The sequence below is a fragment of the Saccostrea echinata genome, unplaced genomic scaffold (genome assembly GCF_033153115.1).
Source record: "Saccostrea echinata isolate AGI-Se365-2 ecotype Australia unplaced genomic scaffold, CSIRO_AGI_Sech_v1 ptg000009l, whole genome shotgun sequence".
Lineage (NCBI taxonomy): Eukaryota > Metazoa > Mollusca > Bivalvia > Ostreida > Ostreidae > Saccostrea > Saccostrea echinata.
In genome coordinates, this window is record NW_026889758.1 from 30120807 (window position 1) to 30141621 (window position 20815).

Genomic DNA, 20815 nt, shown 5'->3' on the forward strand with positions numbered 1-20815 from the left:
AAGATTTCAACACTATTTGGAAATAGTGTACATGTATAAACAATATATAATTCAACCAAACCATATCTAAAATGATTAAACTTTCATATATCTAATTTTATAGAGTCAATACACCATAAATAAAAGGAATAAAAAAACGACATCTGAATTATATTTATCAAATGAAATAATCATACAAAGACATATTTACAACTCCTGTGGTCCTATGTAGTAAAAATAGGATCATACATGAACTGTTTATTAGATCGAAACGAATCAAATGCAGTGAAATTTATATGTATTTTCACAAGGAGCGCCCCTCATCTACTCATGAAACAGGCTTTGCTATGCTTACTACATACGTTAATTTTAGAAGACACATTTTTAAATACCATCTTAACACTCCTTAGTCATGGTACATTAATTCACGAGATGTCTCAAGAGTGCAGGATTCTAATAAGTTAAAGATATAATAAGATTGATACGTCACCATTGATTTATAACACGAACTAACTCTCTGTGGCCACATGTTGTCGGCACCAAATGAGAGTAAAACAAAAGCCGCCGTTCTGATAAAAAACGGATTTTGATGAAGTTGTATTTTATAAATTTGATAAACAATAAAAAAATATTCAAATAATCTTATTAAAAAAACTTTTCGGTCGGCACGATTTAAGTGGGTCGGTCGCGTTACGGGAAACAAAGGTATTTTTTATTTTGGCCTAAGGAAGAAATTCTTCAAATTCATATGTCAGTTTTGAATATTTTTAATATTCCAAACAACAAAAATGAATTTGAATTACCATATTTAAATTGGATTCCGCAACTTCATAGAAATCCTTACAAAAAAAGATACATAGCGGGTTCCAGTAAATATTCAACCAAGCCTCTATCTTTATTCCTCACTAAGATATTAACAGTGGTGAAGGAGAAACTTCAAGAGTACTGTGCAACAATATATTCGAGAAGTGGTGTAAATCAGATGTGGATACTTAAAAATTGCAAGGAACTTTTGAAAAATTTGAAATCACAAGATTTTACCAAAATCAACAGCTTAAAAACTTACGACTTTTCAACTTTATACACAACCATTCCCCAAGATAAATTAAAGTCCAGGCTTTTTGATATCATTGACAGCTGCTTTTTCAATAAAAATGGAACTCGTAAATATACTTACCTTGTCATTGGTCATTTGCAAGATTATTTTGTTAAAAAACAGTCTGATTGTACACACAAGTACTCTGAAGTTGACATTAAAAAGATGCTTGAGTTTCTGATTAACAAATACCTATGTGGCTTTTAGAGACCAGGTCTTCCAACAATCTACTGGAATTCACATGGGTACCAATTGCGCCCCGTTGTTAGCAGACCTTTTTTTGTATTCATATAAAGCAGAATTTGTCCAAAATCTTGTATGTGAAAAGAAGAAAACACTTGCTGTAGCCTTGAACTCGATATTTAGATATATCGACGACGTATTGTCAATTAACAATGGCTATCTCCATTCTGATGTCGATACGATATATCCAGGTGAACTTGAGATAAAAGATACCACAGAGTCTGACACATCTGTTTCATATTTGGATATTTTACTTGAAAAAGACGTTAATGGTAATCTAACAACCAAGCTTTATGATAAACGTGATGACTTTAACTTTTCAATCGTCAACTTCCTTTACTTATGCAGCAATATACCTTCATCACCTGCATACGGGATATATATCTCTCAGTTGATTCGATACGCAAGAGCATGCTCTACGTATGTACAATTTCTTAAACGAGGTAAATTATTGACAAATAAGTTGATGAAACGAGAATATCAGCTGTCTCGTTTAAAGTCATCATTTGGTAAGTTCTATGGTCGATACAATGACCTTGTCAGCAAATACAATTTATCATTGAGTCAAATGCTGACTGACGTTTTCCATACTAATTGTTAGGCCATTATTTACACACTGAATTGTCGACGGATTTTTCCGTTATTTCCCGATCATGACAAAGAGCACACGGCGGGTGTGACCTGTCGGCAGGGGATGCTCACTCCTCCATGACACCTGATCCCACCTCTGATGTTTTGAGGTCCGTGTTTGCTCTGCTCCTATTTTGTATTGTTTAATGGACTTTTGAGCTTGAATACTGTTCGTTATCTCCATATATTTCATTTGTAGCGTCCCCAACTTAAGCTTAGCCATTCCCGGGGAGCTTACAATTTTGGATGTCAGAAGTGGGATGGTAAAAAAAATATAGTATCCTGTGATATAGGCCCATTCCTTAGCTGTCCAGTGTGTTGGTTTTTGTTGTATATAGTGTAAATAATTACATTTGGATCTCTGTTTGACAATCAAATTTGGAAGCTCGGTTTACCAGCAATCATTCATTGTCGGTGACATTTGTCAAGGTGGGATTTCTTTTGGATAATGTCCATAACAGTATTGCTCTGATCATCTGATCACTCTAGTACAGGCATTTCACCAAGCATGATGTTGGGACGAAACATAATTATGCCTTTGAAGTTGTTATTCCAAGTCCAAAACAACTGAATGATGACGATATATCAGAGCCAGAAGATTTCGTCTAAACTTTGCAGGAAAACTTAACAAAAGCGATGTATCTTAAAAAAAGGTAGGGGTGTGCAATAAACTTGCAAGCAAATGGAAGGGACCTTATGCGATAACCACCTTCCTTGTTCAGCGATTAGAAAAACAGCGAGGCAAGGTGTAACATGTTGACCGATTACTCCGTTTCGGGGCAGAAACCCACAAAAATGGTACCAAAACAGAATAGGGAATAGCACATGAGAGTTGTTAATTATATTTAGAGACTGTAGGACATGACAATTTTTTGTAATTTTTAATCTTACCCTTGAGGCCAGTGAAGGGAGGTGACAGGCGTGTGCAGTCTATGGCTCGCACCATTCGCACTCTATAGCCCTTGCCCAAGTGGTGATGGGAGACGACGGATGCGTGCAGCCTATAGCCCTCACTGGGTTGACATCTGGATGCAAAGGGCCATCTCAAGGTGTCACCATTGCCTGTTTGTAGATAATAATTGAGAAGTTGCAAGTTATTGCTGGCAATGGTGCCGCTGTATTCTAACTGATTTTTTTTTTGACATTGGTGTAAGTCTCTCTAGATATCATATATTTGATAGTGATAATTTGGTTATACTGTATCTATCATTGCCGGAGGAATTGGCAAGGCCTATAGCCTATTAATCCTCCCAAAAAGATGAATTGTTGTAGTCCCTTGCGCAAGACAGGCAGGGTTTGACATTAACTTTTATGAGTACTAGACCAGTCGGGCTACTTTCCATAATTTTTACTAGTCCTGACCATAAAATCACTTACCCTGACCAAATTCGCAAATTTACATCTTATAGCCTGCCGACTTAAATGGAGTAACTTTTGAAACCATACTTAAAGGATCTTTGGTTTTATGATGTGATCAAGCAATTTGCTTAAGTGATAATTTCCTTAGACGCGAAAGGTGTTTATGCATAAAATTATCACGCATCATAAAAACCTAAACCTGACAGTTATTGCGTGAACCCTGAGATCCACGCAGAAAATATATAAGCGGGGTTAAACCGGATGCCATGGGCTTACGTCAGGCTAAGCATGCGCGAGAATGCTAGAGAGTTCGCCCCCTAGGACAACTTGCCCTTGGAGTATTTCGCCCTCTTCGAATTAGAATATGCCAATCATTGGCAATCCTTGCTTAAATTCTGCACATCGTATTTATATATTCATTGGTGTATCCAAGATCCGAATTTCTCTTTTATACCTTTACCCTTATATACAAGCTAAACTTTCTATGGTTCAAGCATTTTAAAAGTAGGAAGAACTTATATAGATAGATAGCTTAACAACTTGAATTAAAAACTTAATAAAACAACTAGGTTTTAAAAGATAGAACAAGTCTTCACTGGCATTAGTTTTGTGCATCAAGGCTCGCAAAATAATTGATATATAGCAATCCAAACATAGCTTGATACAGGCCTGAAGCAACGTTTTCCATGTGGGGGAGAGGGCGGGGGGGGGGGAAGCTCCGGAAAAAAAATTCTGTATATTACATATCTGTGCTTCACGTGTACCATATATCCTTTCAATGATAGAATCCAGAACAGATGTCAAGTCCCAGCCGTTGTTGGTTATATGTATCGAAAAAGCCCTATTTTTAAATGAAAAAACTATAGGCTAATCGGAGATAACATTTAACAATTTTGCTATGAAAGTATTATCACTAAAAGTAGGCAGATCATTGCAGAAAATGTAAACGAAGGTTAACCTGTGCCACCTTTCAGAGTAACCAATGAACTCGCCCATGGATGCACTGACGGTCGTTGTAACAAGATATTCGACTTTTAATTTACTCAAATTTTCACTCTGCTCAGATGATTTCTAAGAGAAAGGAACTGCAATTGTTATGAAACTGGTGTAGAGTGCTTCATGTCCGTAGCAAATATTGTCACCAGTCTAAACGTCACTAGCAAACAGTGCACACAGCTGATCTGTGCTTGTAAGACCAAAAAGCCTAGGTCTACACAAGTGCTATGAAATTGTCAATCGCATTCTTCTCAGACTTTTCCGGTGAGCTCGGAAAAACACGTTACGATTGCAGATGTTGTACATGTATAACCATTCCGTTATTTAAAAAAAGAGGGAAAAAACACACCCACACACAATAAATTATTAATATTCTCTCTCAGAAGAAAAAATATACAGTTAACGAACTATAATCATGAAAGTAATATAATTGGTGAAAAGATTAATCATTATCAATAGAAGAAAGACCTGAATATTTTCCTGAAAAAGAATGCAGATAGGGAAGGAATATGAATACTTTTTATTTGCATTTCTGGGGAAAAAGGTGATTTTCTCAAAATCTTTTTACGTTAATTTTGTTTTCTTTCACGTATTACAAGATGTACATACTTCATTAGACTAAACATTTGTTGTAATGTCAGCTGATCTTGAATGACACTATATTTTTTTCAGATAACTGGAGACCCTTTAGTGCTCGAATACAGGGTCGGATCCGGCAGTTTTTGAAAAAGGGAGGTTATTCTAGGTCAGCGCCCCGTGATCAGTCATGCGTAGAATCACACCACAGGCACTTCAAGCCCGTATCAACGGTTTTCAACGGGGACAATCTCAAAAAGAGTTGACACGCAAAAATATAAATAAATGAATAAAAATAACTCTAACTTTTTGGTACATTTTGATTTCTTTTAAATGTTTGATTTTCCGTATTTTGACCTTCTCGCAAAAAAGGGGAGGGGGTTTCCAACGCAAATTTAAACATATATATTTAAACTATAACAATTTTTTTTAAAGAAAATGTGAGTCCCCTCCCCTGCATATTGCGGGGACATTTTGAACCTATCTCTTCATTGATTAAAATTTCCCCATAATACAAGGAGAGAAATACAATGTGTTCTCTTATGCATACTCCTTTTCATGACTTTTTATGCATACTTCTTAAAGTTGGTTACTTCAGAAGATGGTCCAAAAATGGCATAGCTTACTTTCGCAAGAATCTTCCTATGATATCAAAGTGAAAACTTTCATGTTACGTGTGGGTGGTCGAGGCCCGGGGCCGGGGTTGTGAAGGTACACGGAGGAAAGCAATAAGCGAAACCCTATCTAGCGAGCAGAATTCGCAAAGATTGTAGTATAGTACTTTTTTTAATTGAAAATATTAGACGTAAAAATACCTATATTACAGAAAAAAAATCTCCCTCTCTTTTTCTCTTTCTACAAAAATAAAGGGGGTTCTAATGACCGCCCCCCCCCCTCCCCACCGATCCGCCAATGGAATTAAAATTCAACTACTGCGACACCTGAACCCTTAAGCCTCTTTTAATTCTGTTGTTAATTTTAAAGGTTACCTTACAATTGTGAAAGATACCTAGATTAACATTTTATATTAAGGCCATGATATTTTTTTTGTTATTACAGTTTATTTTGCAATTAGACTTCAATAACGATGAAAACGATGATTCACTAAATCTAGAAATTTTCTTTGGATTTCGGTTGGAAACACATGCATAATGTCCACGTATTGCAGTCCTTTTTTAAAGGACAGCAACTTGTTCCATATAATTACATGATTTCGTAAATTCACGAGCTAGATCCAACCTCCGCCCTTCTCTCTCTCTCTCCCCCGGCGCGTGATTTTTTTTAACCATGCCTATTCATGAAACAGCGGAATGAAAAAATCGAAGTTATTTCATTATTAGGTCACCTGAGTCACTCAGGTGACCTATTGCTATCCGTTTTTGTCCGTCGGCGTGCGTCGTGCGATGTGCGTTAACGTTTGAACATTTTTAGCTTCTTCTCTAAAACCGCTCAACCAATTTCAACCAAATTATGCATATAGCATCTATGGGTGAAGGGGAACAAAAATTGTGAATTTCATGGTCCCTGCCCCCCTGGGGCCTGAAGGGTGGGGCTAAAACCACCAAAATTAATGCAATCTTTAAAAAATCTTCTTCTTTACTCCTGGACATCAAGCAGTCAAACTGTTGGCATGATTGTAATAAGCATTGAGCCCTCTACCAAAATTGTGAAATTCATGGCCCCAGGGTCAGGGGTTCTGGTGCTAGGGCGGGGCTATATAGATCATATAGTGAAAGTGCATTATTTCTTTGAAAATCTTCTTGTCTGCTCCTGGGTATTAAATTAACTAAGTATATAGTTATGATGAGTAAGAGTGCCTCTTCCAAAATTGTGAAATTCATGGCCCCAGGGGCAGGGGTTTTGGTGTTAGGGCGGGGCTCTATTGATTATATAGTGAAAATGCATTAGTTTTTTGAAAATCTTCTTCTCTGCTCCTGGGTATTAAATAAAGTAATTAAGTAGATAGTTATGATGAGCAAGAGTGCCTCTTCCAAAATTGTGAATTTCATGGCCCCTAGGTCAGGGGTTCTGGTGTAAGGGCGGGGCTCTATTGATTATATAGTGAAAATGCATTAATTCTTTGAAAATCTTCTTCTCTGCTCCTAGGTATTAAATACAGTAACTAAGTACATAGTTATGATGAGCTAGAGTGCCTCTTCCAAAATTGTGAATTTCTTGGCCCCAGGGGCAGGGGTTCTGGTGTTAGGGCGGGGCTCTATTAATTATATAGTGAAAATGCATTAATTCATTGAAAAATCTTCTTCTCTGCTCCTGGGTATTAAATAAAGTAACTAAGTACATAGTTATGATGAGCAAGAGTGCCTCTTCCAAAATTGTGAATTTCATGGCCCCAGGGTCAGGGGTTCTGGTGTTAGGGTGGGGCTTTTTTGATTATATAGTGAAAATACACTAATTCATTGAAAATCTTCTTGTCTGCTACTGGGTATTAAATAAACTAAGTAGATAGTTATGATGAGCAAGAGTGCCTCTTCCAAAATTGTGAATTTCATGGCCCCAGGGGCATGGGTTCTGGTGTTAGGGCGGGGCTCTATTGATTATATAGTGAAAATGCATTAATTCATTGAAAATCTTCTTCTCTGCTCCTGGGTATTAAATACAGTAACTAAGTATATAGTTATGATGAGCAAGATTGCCTCTTCCAAAATTGTAAATTTCATGGCCCCAGGGTCAGGGGTTCTTGTGTTTCGGGGGGGGGGGGCTCTATTGATAATATAGTGAATCTGTAGTAAAAATGCATTATTTCTTTAAAAATCTTCTCCGCACCTGGGCATATCTGAGGCAAACAGAGTAAAAGTTTTTATAAGGAAGGGAATTTTTACCAGATTTTTGAACATCTGGACCATTTGGTCAAGTGTTCTGGTCCTGGCCAGGGCTATATTAGTTTGTATTCTACTGAGAGGAGTTATTCCCCTTTGCCATTTACTTTTGATAATTTATCTCTGTAAATAATGTACTTGAAAGGTAAATAGAATAAGAGAATTATGCAAAAACTTTAATTGTATAATACAAAAAGTACTTTTATAGTTTTAATGATCAGATAGACTTGTAAGTAGTAGATAAATAAAAATGAGACAAAAATAACTTGTCTTATTAAATGTTCATCAAGGACCAAGAGAGGCCAATGTGAGAGATTTCAACAAGGGATTAAAATAGTACAGAAGCATTGATAATTTGTTAATAAACTGTATGGTGATAGTGATAAATGGGGAACAGATTAGAACCTTATTTATGAACTGTTAATGAATATTAAGACGAATTATTTTGTTGATCATGATCACCCTATTTTTCTTGCTTTTGGGCAACAAAGCTCCACCTTTCAGTTCATTTTATACTCTATGCATCCTTTAAATTGTTGTATTATACTCAGGTGACCGTTAAGGCCCTTGGGCCTCTTGTTTTAAGTTTTACTCCGACAAATTTGAACATGTAAAGAAAGACATCACGTGTGAAAATTTTTTTATATAGACTGTATGATAGGTCGCAGCTAATTGAGTCTGGTTAATCTGGACAAGCGAATATTATAGAAGCCTTAAAGGATATTCAACGAACTTTTCCTAAATACAAATAAATTAGTTAAAGAATACATTATTCGGTAACTAATGCTGAACAAAGCTAGTTTCGAGGCAACTTGTCTATTACAGCGTGGCTAACAATAGCGATTGTGTCGTGTGGGAGCAATCGGACAAATGAGAAAATTTCTGTACAATTTTTAGAATATTTATTTGAAAGACTGAAATGAGGATTAACATTTTTTTCATCCACAAGGCCAATCAGTCTAGTTCAAGTACATTTCACACGACCGGGCCGAACATTTACTAGACTGGGTCGGTCGTGTCAAACCCTGGACAGAACATACCAATACAAAACCTGTATTGCCATTTGCGTCTGTGATTTCCTAGATTTAGCCCATCCCGAGTAGCCCATTAGCTGCCATGGTGCTATTTTGATATTGTATTATAATTCCATAATAACCTATAGGTTAAATAGCTTTATGAGAATAAAAAATATTTCCTTCCTTGAAACGGCACAGAGTCCTTACCCTGTGGATGATCTATTCTCCGAGAACAACTGCTTCTGGATTGCTTGCCAACCCCCCCTTGTATAGGTCACTGGTCGAGTCAACAGACAGAAATGCCAGAGCTTCCGGGAAGTTGAGAGCCCTCCTCCTCGACTGGACAAGGAAGATGTCCTTCACCCCTAGGCGTTCCAGGCAAGAATAGTAGGAGGGGTGGGAGTGAGAGGCTGTGCGATTTTTTTAGGTGTGCATGTAAGGACTATAACCCTGGTTCTCCTGGTCTGTTAAGTATTACCTCTATTTCCTTAGAACCTAAAGCCTTGTCAGCAGTACTTGAGGACGAGGGGAATTTCTACAGTGTTGGCCTGGGCGATGGGGTGGGTGCTCCTAGATCCCAGGGGAATTGCCAGTCTTTCCAGGAAGATGGCAGTGCTAAAATCTGATCCTGTTATTCCACCTTTGGCGAACTTCAAACCTCTAGACCTGGAAAAAGAACGAACAAACCATTTCTCCACAACTTTGGACATCGACCAAAAATACATCAAATCAATCTCAAAATTACAAAAACTCCAAAGTACAGAATCGGAAATAGAGTTATTTGCCGAGTCCGTCATTGAATCCCTGCCATCCCCAGCCCGCGATGTAGTCACCAGGACTCCCATCCCTGCTAAAACCAAAGAACCCGAGAAGAAGAGAATCAGAATAGAAGAATACCAGGCAACAACAATCCATCTTGTGTTCTCCCAGTTTCTTCTCTTGCTCCTGCATCATCTGTCTCTGCCTTCTTGCTTATGTCGGCCTCTGTCCGCATGGAGACCCAAGTCACCATTCCTCGTCAGCATGATGCTACTGTTCCTGTACGTGCTACCTCTCCATACCCTGAGGACCCTTCCCTTGGACAACTGGCAGTCCGAGCTAAGAAGTTGCTTTTCACTGGATGTGTGCTATTACTTCCTCCAACAAGACATCAGTGGGAGGTCGTCTTGAAGAGGCTGTGACAATCTCCAGTGCAAGTGTATATTTTTTTCCTGGCCACCAAAGAATTTTAGCCATCTCACTCCTGACCATAAGCTTCTTGAGTTCGAATTTGCTGCCCTGTCCTTGAGGCAGAGTATTCCAGGAGTAATAGAGGAGTTGATCGGAGTTTCCTCACTTATGAGTTTAACTTTCTTGCACTGCCAGGAACAGCTGTTCTCTCTCCAAAGACTTCCACCGTTCACGGTAGCTCAGTCGGTAGAGCGCTCGCTTCGTGATCGGGAGGTCGTGAGTTCGAATCTCGGCCGCGACTGACCTAAGTCGATAAAAAATGGGTAGCAACTGTTCCTTCGCCATGCGCTCGGCACTTTGAAGTGAAAGTTGCGGGTCCTCCCGATCACGGAGCGAGCGCTCTACCGACCGAGCTACCGTGAATGGTGCTCACAACGAAGAAATGTATTTTATAATTAAATAAAATATTATTTGCAGATTTTTAAGAGGCCATTAATTTAGATACAATGTCCTTTTTATGATTTTGTTCATATACACGTACGCAAGTACGTTAAGGCTTCCCAGAGAATAGTGTACTTTGTGCCTTCACTTTTATGAACTACAAATGTATGACGTCATAATTGAAAATGACGTCAAGTCACTGCTAACTTGAGCTGTTATGATGGGGAGAGTGTCATAAACTCTACACCTTATTTCAATCTGTATATAAAGTGTCAGGATGGTAGTGTAAAATAAAGGTGTTTAATCTTGTTTAAAAATCTTATATATCCGAATATTTTAGATAACTTTGCTTTTTTACTCTTGTTTAAAAGTCAGTGTGTTCAAAATATATACGAAAATGTACGTTTGACATTTACCATTTTTTATACTCTTGGATAGAGGTAGAATTTATAATATGTGTATAAAAGAGCCTGGCGCAGGTGATTAATGAGGATTTATTTGAGATCTTTTGTGGAAATCTGTAAAAGGAGTTCCCCCACTAACTGAGTCTTGCTTGGGAGAAATGTGTGATGGCTTTGTTTTAATACAGATGACGATATTGAGTGGAAAATACCCTCAAATTTGTGGGTATGTTGAATTTATTGTGAAACATTTTGTACCAGGTAAGAGTATAACTTTTCCCAAGCACATTTCGGGTTCACAAGGATGCGACGAGTTTATTTATGTGACAAAAAGTTAATAATAATTGTGTTAATCACCTGCGCCGGAGCGATTTATGTGAAACACTTCAAAAAAGTAGAAATGACCGTCACGTGATCAACGAGGTCATGTGATATCGTAACAAATACGTTTATATATAGCATAGAGAACTCTCTATATAAATTGGCTGTATTGAAGTACATAACTTACAAATAAAAATAAAAATCGACCTTGCAATGCAGTGGTATTTTTTGAACGCATTTAAAGCTTCGGGAAGCCTTAACATTGCTGCGTATTTTCCGTGCATTTCATATTTAACGGATACTGCCGTATCTTTGTATGCGGGTACATTGGACGATAACCTAAGGGTCTTAATAAATCGATCTAGTGCAAGGGCATACCCTCAATGGATCATGACAAGTTTTTAAACATAAACTCTAGAAGTATCAAGCTATTTGAAAATTGCTGGGATCCTGTTGAAATCTTAAAACTGAATTAATTATTCCTATATTTAATGAAGCTGACCAGCAAAAAATTCAATATGCGTTCATACAAATATGATTTTAAAAATGAAATAGTAGAATCTATATAGGATCGCAGCACTTTTCACGAACTACAATGGGTGTTGAAACTATTTAAAAATTAAACTTCGAATTTTAACTTGGTTATGCCCTTGTACTATTGAAATTTATAGGTGACCTCAATACTTTAAGTATATGTGCAAAAATCACGTGACAAGTCTAAACAGAAAATCTAATCGTCCTCAAAATGTAGTTAATAACCATAATTACATTTGTCCGATATTATATTTTGTAACACGAAAAATCGCCGATATTTCCATTGCGCACCTTAACTGTACTGCGCAGCATGATGAGGCCAAGGTTTCTTTTCTAGAGGCTGGCAGTGCTCAAAGGGACAAGCTGTGGGACAAGGTTATCTTCATGATTTGATGAAGCTAGGATTTTTCTGCGTCTGAAATAGCATTATTATGAACGCAGGGTTCGACACTAACCATAGTCCGTTAGTCTCAGACTAACGAATTTTATGTCGGACTAATAAAATCTGCGCCTAGTCAGTCCGATCGGACTAATAAAAATTACAGCTTGTATGAAAAATTATTCACGTTCGATTCGCGACATTTTGCTGGAAAACCCCGAATGTATTTTTAGCTCTTTACGCATGGCGGGAGGTCATGTAAGTCCTAGTCAATACGACGCTTATTTGTACAATTGATTTAAATTATGTAAAACGTTTCAGTAATCATGATTTAGTTTGACACATGCCGCCCGCAATGGAGAAACAGAAGAAGATGTCGGACTTTTTTAAAGCGGATACTGAGAGTGTTAAAAGGCGAAAGTTAGGTATAAGTATTGAGAAGAAAGAACGTGATCGGGAGTATGAACGGAGTCGCCGATCACGAGATTTCCAGGAATCTTGGACGAAAAATCGAGACTGGTTATATTTTGAAAAAAGCACAGGACTTATGTTCTGTACAATTTGTAAAGAACACGCGAAAGGGGCTGTAGATAAAGCATGCTCTTTTGTCGCTGGATGTGCTAATCTTAGGTTAGAAACAATTAAATACCATGAAGAAAAATCATCCTTTCATAAAAAATGTGTTGAGATTCATAGAGCGAAATCTACTCCTAGAGGTGAGTCTGCTGCAGAAAAGATTGTAGAAAAACTAAATAAAAAAGCTGTCGATCGTTTAACAGTTTTATTTTGTAATGTCCATGCTCTGGTTCAACATAGGCGTCCATTCACTGATTATCCTTGGATACTTGAGCTTGACAAAAAGAAAGGGATAGATGTAGGGAATACTTATAACACAGACAAAGAGGCCCAGATATTTTCCTTCTTTATTGCACAAGAGGCTAGAAACAATATTAAAAAGTTCATGAACAAATGTCCATTCATATCTGTGATCACTGATGGAGCAACAGACAAGTCAGTTAAAGAACAAGAAATAGTGTATTGCAGATCGTCAAATGCTGGACTTGTTGACACATATTATATTGGAATAGGAGAGCCAGAACGTGGTGATGCGAACGGAATCATTAGTGTCATTGATACAGTTTTTGAATCTTTGGATATTAAAGACTACAAGGACAAACTGGTGGGCTTTGGGTCAGACGGCGCATCTGTCAACACAGGAAAGAAAAATGGAGTCATAGCCAAATTAAGAGAGAGTCAACCTTGCATCATTGGAGTACACTGTCATGCTCACCGCCTTGAGCTAGCATACAAAGATGCCATGCGTAAATACCCATCTCATAAAATGCTTGAAGAACTACTGGATGGACTCTATTTATTTTATCATAACAGCCCCCTAAATCGTTCAGATCTTGGGAAATCATGTGAAGTATTGGATGTGCCTAAAGTTGTACCAACAAGAATAGGTGGAACAAGATGGCTTTCACATTGGCTGCGGGCATTAGAAAATTTGTGGAAGGCTTACCCAGGAATTGTCAGTCATTTGCAAACGGTATAATTTATTGCTTTATACAAAAAATATAAAACAATGAACCCTTACAATTGATGTGAATTAAAAGTTATGACTCTTTGTTTTCAATTAATTATTTTCTGGTACTATACTTTTCAGCCGACACACACTTCCCAAGTTCCTAAGAGAACGACTGATGCTGTCGGGAAAGCTAATGGATATCTCAAAATGTTGAATTTTGACATTTCGGTCAATGCACACTTCATGACAGATGTGATTAAAGTCCTTTATCATTGTTCCTACAGCATGAAAAGGCTACAGTGTCAGAGGTTTACCTCAAAGTATTGGTAACAATGGCTGTGCTGGAACAATACAAAAACAAGTAAGAAAAGTGCCAATATTTAATTCAGTAGTAAAACATTTCATGATTATTTTTTTAAAACCAAGTTTCAATCAATTCAATCAATTAATAAAAATAATTTGAATTTTGAGTCACTAAATTGCAGGGATGGTCCAATTTTAAAGAAATTTGTTCAACTTCTGGAATTGGACAAGGGCATGTTTCATGGATTTAAAATTAACCGTATTGAAAGATCCAGAGATAACACAGCTTTGAAGTTTCCAAGAGAGGGGACCATTGATCGCCTAGTTGACTGTTTAAATGGCAGATTCGATGAGCAGCAGTCCAGGATTCTCAAAGCGACGAAGTTGGCAGACTTTTTGGGCTGGCCAAAACGATCAAATTATGCTGGTATAAATTTTTAGATTAAGTTATCATGTAATTAAATTCAGTATAAAGTTAAATCTCTTTTGAAGAAAAATAAAAATAATCATAAAAAAGAATTTTAAAATAAAGGTAGTAAAGAACTTGTGTTTGCAAGTCAGGTGTAAGATCTCTTTTGAAAACAATTCCTGTAGACTTTGGAGATGAAAATTTGGAAATCTTAGTGGACCATTTCTCACCTATTTTGACTAAGGCGGGATTCAGTGCTGATGAGATTTATACTAAATGGCAGATGCTGAAAAACATGATCTATAAAAGGTACGAAAATATTTTATGAAGGCCAAATACACAATATAAAAAAACTTCAAATTTGACGGGACAATCAGTAATAATAGTGCAAGAATTTTGTAATTTCAGTGACTGCGATGTGTATAAGTTGTCCTGGGAGGAGGTGAATCATAAATACAAGGAAGGACATCAAAACTTCCTTGCTCTAGTGGACATAATTTTGTCCCTTCCCACTTCTGATGCTGAGAGGGGATTTAGCGAAACGAAAATGGTTGACAGACTGGAGATGTAGACTCCGTTCTGAGGTCTTAAATGATTTAATGCATATTCAATTTAACACACAAGATGTAGTAAAGTTTAATCCTTTGTCTGCAATTCACCTATGGAATTCAAGTGCTGTCAGACCAAGGAGGCCGTTCTACAATAACACGGATGAGAGCAATAATTACAGCTCTGATGAGGAAGGTTTAACACCACTCTATTCTTTGGCCAAAAAAGTGGTTGACTAAATACAACGAGTGTCACTGTGGGATAACAAAAACTCAGTGTTTGAAACATAAAATTCTAGTTTGATTATTAACATATGAAGTCAATACAAAAGTAATCTCTGTTGGAATTACTGTTCCTGTAATTAATTTTACAAATGTTAAACCTCATGAATTGACTTCTCTCAGATATTTTTGTTTAATTAATTAAAAACTTCACTTAAATGTGTTGTGCATTTAAAACAAAAGAATCACTATAATAAAAACATTGTACTACTTATAAATAATTTTTGTTTAAAAATTTATTTCTCTATTTTTGGCGGACTAATAAAATTACCTGCGGACTAGTAAAAGTTAGTGTCGAACCCTGGAACGTCTGATGTTTACAAATATTATTGTATTATTGTTAATCTTAACACACTGGACACCTATTTAATTGTAATTCACTGTGGAGATCATCTTACATTAGCCATTGTACACCCCCTTTTTATAATAGTGGCCTATACGGTAGACGCCACCAACCAATATCAATTGTACCTGTTTAAATGAAAACTGCATTTTGATTAAAATACATAATATTAATACCAAGATGGATCTTACGTGTCCCTATTACCAAAGGACCAAGGATCTTAGTACAGGAGTACTGCCAGTTATTATTTTGTAGCGTCCCCAACTGGGGAGTTTACAATATAAAATATTGTAATTCCTTCTTGATATCGATGTTTATGTATATGTTAGTTTAATTCTAAATTTCTGTTTGAGTATAGCAGTGCAAGACTTGATAATATTTACGTTTACCTCATTTTTCCCTCATAAAAACCATTAGACATTTCAAGCCATATGTACACAAAACGAAGACTCAACCATCTATATCTGCTGAATATATGAATAAAAGAACAACTTAGTGTTTACAAACAAAACGTCTGCCAATGAGTCATATTGTGTCAATTTGTTAATAGTATCAGATTTTTAAAGAATTAGATCTGAACAAAAGAAATCTCACACCCACATCAACCCCTTAAACCTTTTTGCTTGTGTATGAAACATCTTTGGGAGACCTGGAACCGGTTTCATGACTTCCTATTTAGTAAATATACTGATGAACTCTTATTTCTCTAAAGTATGTTTTTTTTAAAATTTAAAACTATTTTCTTTTTAATTTTTCTACAAAAATCTTCTGGATCCGCTCTTGTTTACTTACATATGAAGGGTGATTTATTTACTTGTTATATGTTCTTGTTTGTTCATGCACGTAAGATATTTTTTAAGTATGAATGTGTGTGTGGTGGGTGAGGGATTGCTTGCAAAATATTTGACAAACCAAAATAAGGGGGAGAGGAATTTATCCAAACTCCAAGATCCTGCTTCCTTGGGTGGGGTCCCTATTTTTATGACAATAAAAAATTGCATACTTTTAAGGGGGTTGATCGTGCTGCAACAAAGTGTTTGTGGGGGGTGGGTGGGTTAACGAGAATGTTCATACTAAATTAACAGTCCAAAAAATGGGGGCAGCACCCCCATCCCCATACTACGTTCTTGTCATATCTAAGTCACTAAAGTCGCACTCTGTAGAAACACAGCCATTGTCAGGAGTGGATCATGCAGGAAAAGGCATTCGTTGAATTTTATTTTCTTAAAAAAAATTAGCTTAGCAATTGTGAGGTTGAATACCAAAATTATCAAGCACACATTAGCTTATTTAAAATCATACATGTATGTACTCATCTGTATTGTGTGTTCACATTTGTATAACACACACAAAAAAGATTAATTTATACTCCAGGCTGGTCTTTTATAGCCTTTTGATCTTCCACTTACCTTTAACCTTCCAGTGCATACAATGGTGATAAGGCGGATCTAAGTAAAATATAAGACTTTAGTAAAGGTTTTTGATGGTATAATTGCATACCCCTTGCTTTTAAACAAAATCATTGTTACAAAATAAAATATCTGACATACAGTCAGATTAAACTGAACTACCCCAAGCTGTTTTAATGTTATTATCATCCTTTTCCAACGTAAAACTATGTAAAATGGTCGGATACCGTTAAGGATGAAACGGTGCGATACCATACCGGTATTTTTGTACGTAGTTTTAAAAATTTGGAAATTTCTCGGTCGCATACAACCAATAACGTACTTTGTTCTTTTAAATGGAGGGGGGGGGGTTAAAAAAAATCTTTAGAACAACGAGGCTATGTTCATCATGCTTTATTCATATTAAAGCATCCTCATGTTTTGGTAGAATTTCAAAGTCATGACCACTTAAAACTAATGTAGAGTCATAATATGAGGTCTTTTTTGTTTTGCTCTAGATCATGATTTTAAAATTGAAGTAATAAGTAAGCTGGAACTCCAAATATCTATTTTATGACACATGAAAGTGTTTATAATTTAATTTTCTTGAATGCACCAATGCTGTAAATCTCAGCGGCATACATTTTTCCGGCGAGATGTTCATTTAATGAAAAGCAGTAATTATTGCAGCCAAATATAAATTCACCTCTCCCCACTCAAAGACTCTGCTATACTCGAAGAATCTCTCGTCTGTTCGATCTTTGTAGATAATACGCTTTAATTCTCATCCCGTGTGTTTATTCAAGATTCTAAATTACAGGAAAAAACATACTTCCAAATTTGATCACACGACGAATTGAACGATCAATTGATCGTAAGTTTCTAGCCCAGGAGAAAAAAATCAAAGGCAGGCAAAAGATGAGGAAGCCTTTCTCAAAACGGTTTCTGATGATGAATCCGTTAACATAGATATACTCGTAGAAAATTCTGTTCTCTCGATGTATTCAACCTGAAGTGATCTGCAGCCTCCGATCGGATATATATAATTGTTAATAATAGATTCTTACGGATTGCTATTTCCTTTTTACTTTTCGCTATCTCTAATACACATCGAACATTGAGCTGAAGGCTATATATTTGCTCTTCTCTGATTTTGTTCTGAACTGGAATGTTTACGGACACCCAACATGCACTTCTGTTGTGATTCTATAGGATGAATGGTGCTCAGACTACTTGAAAGAGCAACCCTCCAAAAGAGTATCGGAAAGTTAAACTGCAAATTACATTTCTGAATCTGTTAAATACGATGTTTAAATGTACATCAGGTGTGAAATAGGAGATTCGCCAAAACCAGAACTGTCTTCAAACCAGGTAAAGGTAAGTTTTTTATCGCTGCTTTTTTTTTCATCTTCATTTGTGATAAGATTGTCTCTTAGCTTTTCCCCTCACTATTTTTCCCCATGTCAAAGACCGAGTATCAGCAATTATAAACTTTCCAACTAATACCCTCTGCTTTTCCTCTTTTTAACATTACCTGCAACATAAGCGTCAAAATTTGAAAGAGTAGGAAAGATCAATATATATAAATACATTAATTGTTTTATAGTAGTGTTTGGAATTGTCAATTTTTAAAATTCCCTTTTCTCAAGGTATTGGAAAGGTAACATTTGTAATATTTTTTTTAATTTCAGTCGCAAAACTATCCATGTTTAGCGAAAGTATCTAAGTTTTGTGTACGAGTTTCTAGTTTCTTTATTATATTTTAATGGGGAGAGTGCAATTAATATGAATGGAACATCGAAGTAACCATATTGATCAGTCAAGCAACTTCTATAAAAACGTGTTTCCTTTACATGGGGCTACTTTAGGCGTCAGCTTTTTCAATTAATGATGGTTGGAATTGGAATGGTGTGATAAAATGAGGGATAATGAATTTGGTCTGTAAATATAAATAATACAACGTGATAATGAAACAATTGTTACTGGCAGCAAGCTACCATATCATTCTTTTTTAATTTGAATTTCGCCTATGCTTGATCATCCAATTGATATGCAAAGCGGAGGAGGGGTCATTTGCAAAGTTGAATAAAGTGTTTAAATTATTATTGTAACTGACATGTGAAATATGGGAAACCAGCAAGGCTCTGCTAAGATTTGTATTTACTGATAAAGCATCTTAAATATGCTCACACGCAAATGTGCTAAGATTTCATCTTACTACAAGACATGCAATGTGCTGGATAGCTTGAGACCCTAGTTAATTTTATTTTACTTTTTTAAACATGCGCACAAAGTTTGTTAGAATATTGAAAAAGTTCTGGTATTTATATCTTTCTGGTATTTCTACATATACAGAAATTCTTTTCAACATTTCAAAAAAGGTGTTTTCCTTCATTTAAACATGTTGCGGGAACACTGGTTGTCACGGTCGTTGGGTATTTATCTTCCCTATATCCGGGGATGACACTAACACGAGGATGCAACAAGCAGATACACATGACTCATGTCGGTAACCACCGTTCCAATTGAAGAAGCAGTTCCCAATATAATAAGACATTTCATTACATTTGACATTGCAGCAAGATTGTCCCATTAGAATTAATTGAATTGCATCTGCATTTCCTTGATAACGGTGATTCATATGTGGTTAAGGCAAGGACAGTGAAACGCATGGAAATTGATTGTTTAAGTGAACGTTTACAGTTTTTCTGATACTTCTTTTGCATTTTCAGATTTCCTTCAGAAAAATTTTCTCAATAAGTTTTCTGTCAAATCTTCAAGAAATTTTGGTTTTGCATTAATGCGACTTATTTGTAAAATAATCTACTAGATATTTAGAAGGGGGGAAAAGACCACAGTTTTTCCATAGACCCGATCTTAAAATATGTGAAAACTTATGAATAAAATCTTTAAAATAAATGAAGAGTTAAGCTTTTTTATGTAAAAGAAAAGATTAATCTTGTTAGCACGCACTTGAGCCTATTGCTTATTTTCCAAGTTTTCAAATAGCTGGCGACTGAAATACTACTTCCGTCGGTTTCGTTTCATTCATCAATAAAAGAGATTGGAATTACTGATACTTTGAAGGTACTCTAACGTAATGCCAATAACAGTAGTAAATTAACAGATTTCTCTGAATTGTGTTTTCATCTTTATCTTCGAAAACTGAACATTAAAAGTTTGTGAGGGCGGCTTAATCGCTGACATTTTATCGTGAACATAAATACCGAATAAGAACTAAATCGATACCTAAGTTTCTTGAAAAAAAATGCCTATGCAATAATTCAATAAAGGATAAAGCCACTCCCAAAGTCAAATTTGGGAACATATTTTGTTTTTAGTATCAATAATTCGAACAAATAAAGACTGCACGCGCAAAGGCGGTCGAGGAGAGGATGTAGAAACATTGCTTCGACTAACAAACTATTTCTTGAGTATTTTTTCTGAGACTATGACTTACTTCTGTAAACCAATGGAATCGTATTTTAAGGTACGTGTAGGTAAAATTATGTTTATTTGTAATTTCGTTTGCATAGCATTTCTTTGCTTCATGTTGTTTGATTATCTTAAATAAACGAGGCACCAGACTTCCCCGTTTGTCTTCGAGAAGATTTCAAATCAAAACATTTGAGAATTGTTTTGATAACATACACCTGGGTTGTGTTATATAGAGACTTTTGTGTACACTTGATCTTCGAGTTGTCTTTCACGGATCGCACAGAAGATACTATTCAACAAGAATTATAAAACCCTTCTTGTATTCACAAGACAGTAATGGGAGGTAGTGCTCAAATTCCAACTTCATTTGCCTCAACTTAAAGAATTTGTGGTGGTATGTGCTATAACAGCAACTAGCTGTTTCATTTTCTGTTTTGCTAGTTAATAAAAACAGCATTTCAAAGAGAAATATCCATGAAATATACAGAAATGATTGTTATAGTCAACTGTAGTATATCGGATTTGTGTGAGATATTAAAAAGGGGATGTTCTCCTTGTCTGAAAGTAAATGACCATGGAATTGCTTTACATTGGTGAA

General features: G+C 36.2%; 1 protein-coding gene across 1 annotated transcript in view; it reads left to right on the plus strand.

Moving 5' to 3' along the window:
* The first annotated feature begins 18056 nt into the window (after positions 1–18056).
* The window catches only part of LOC133182197 (potassium/sodium hyperpolarization-activated cyclic nucleotide-gated channel 3-like), a 101064-nt gene continuing 98305 nt past the window's right edge, over positions 18057–20815 (plus strand). The window contains exon 1 of the mRNA XM_061316947.1: positions 18057–18156. Coding sequence (XP_061172931.1) covers positions 18094–18156 — 63 coding nt within the window. The 5' untranslated portion in view covers positions 18057–18093. The remainder of the gene's footprint in view (positions 18157–20815) is intronic.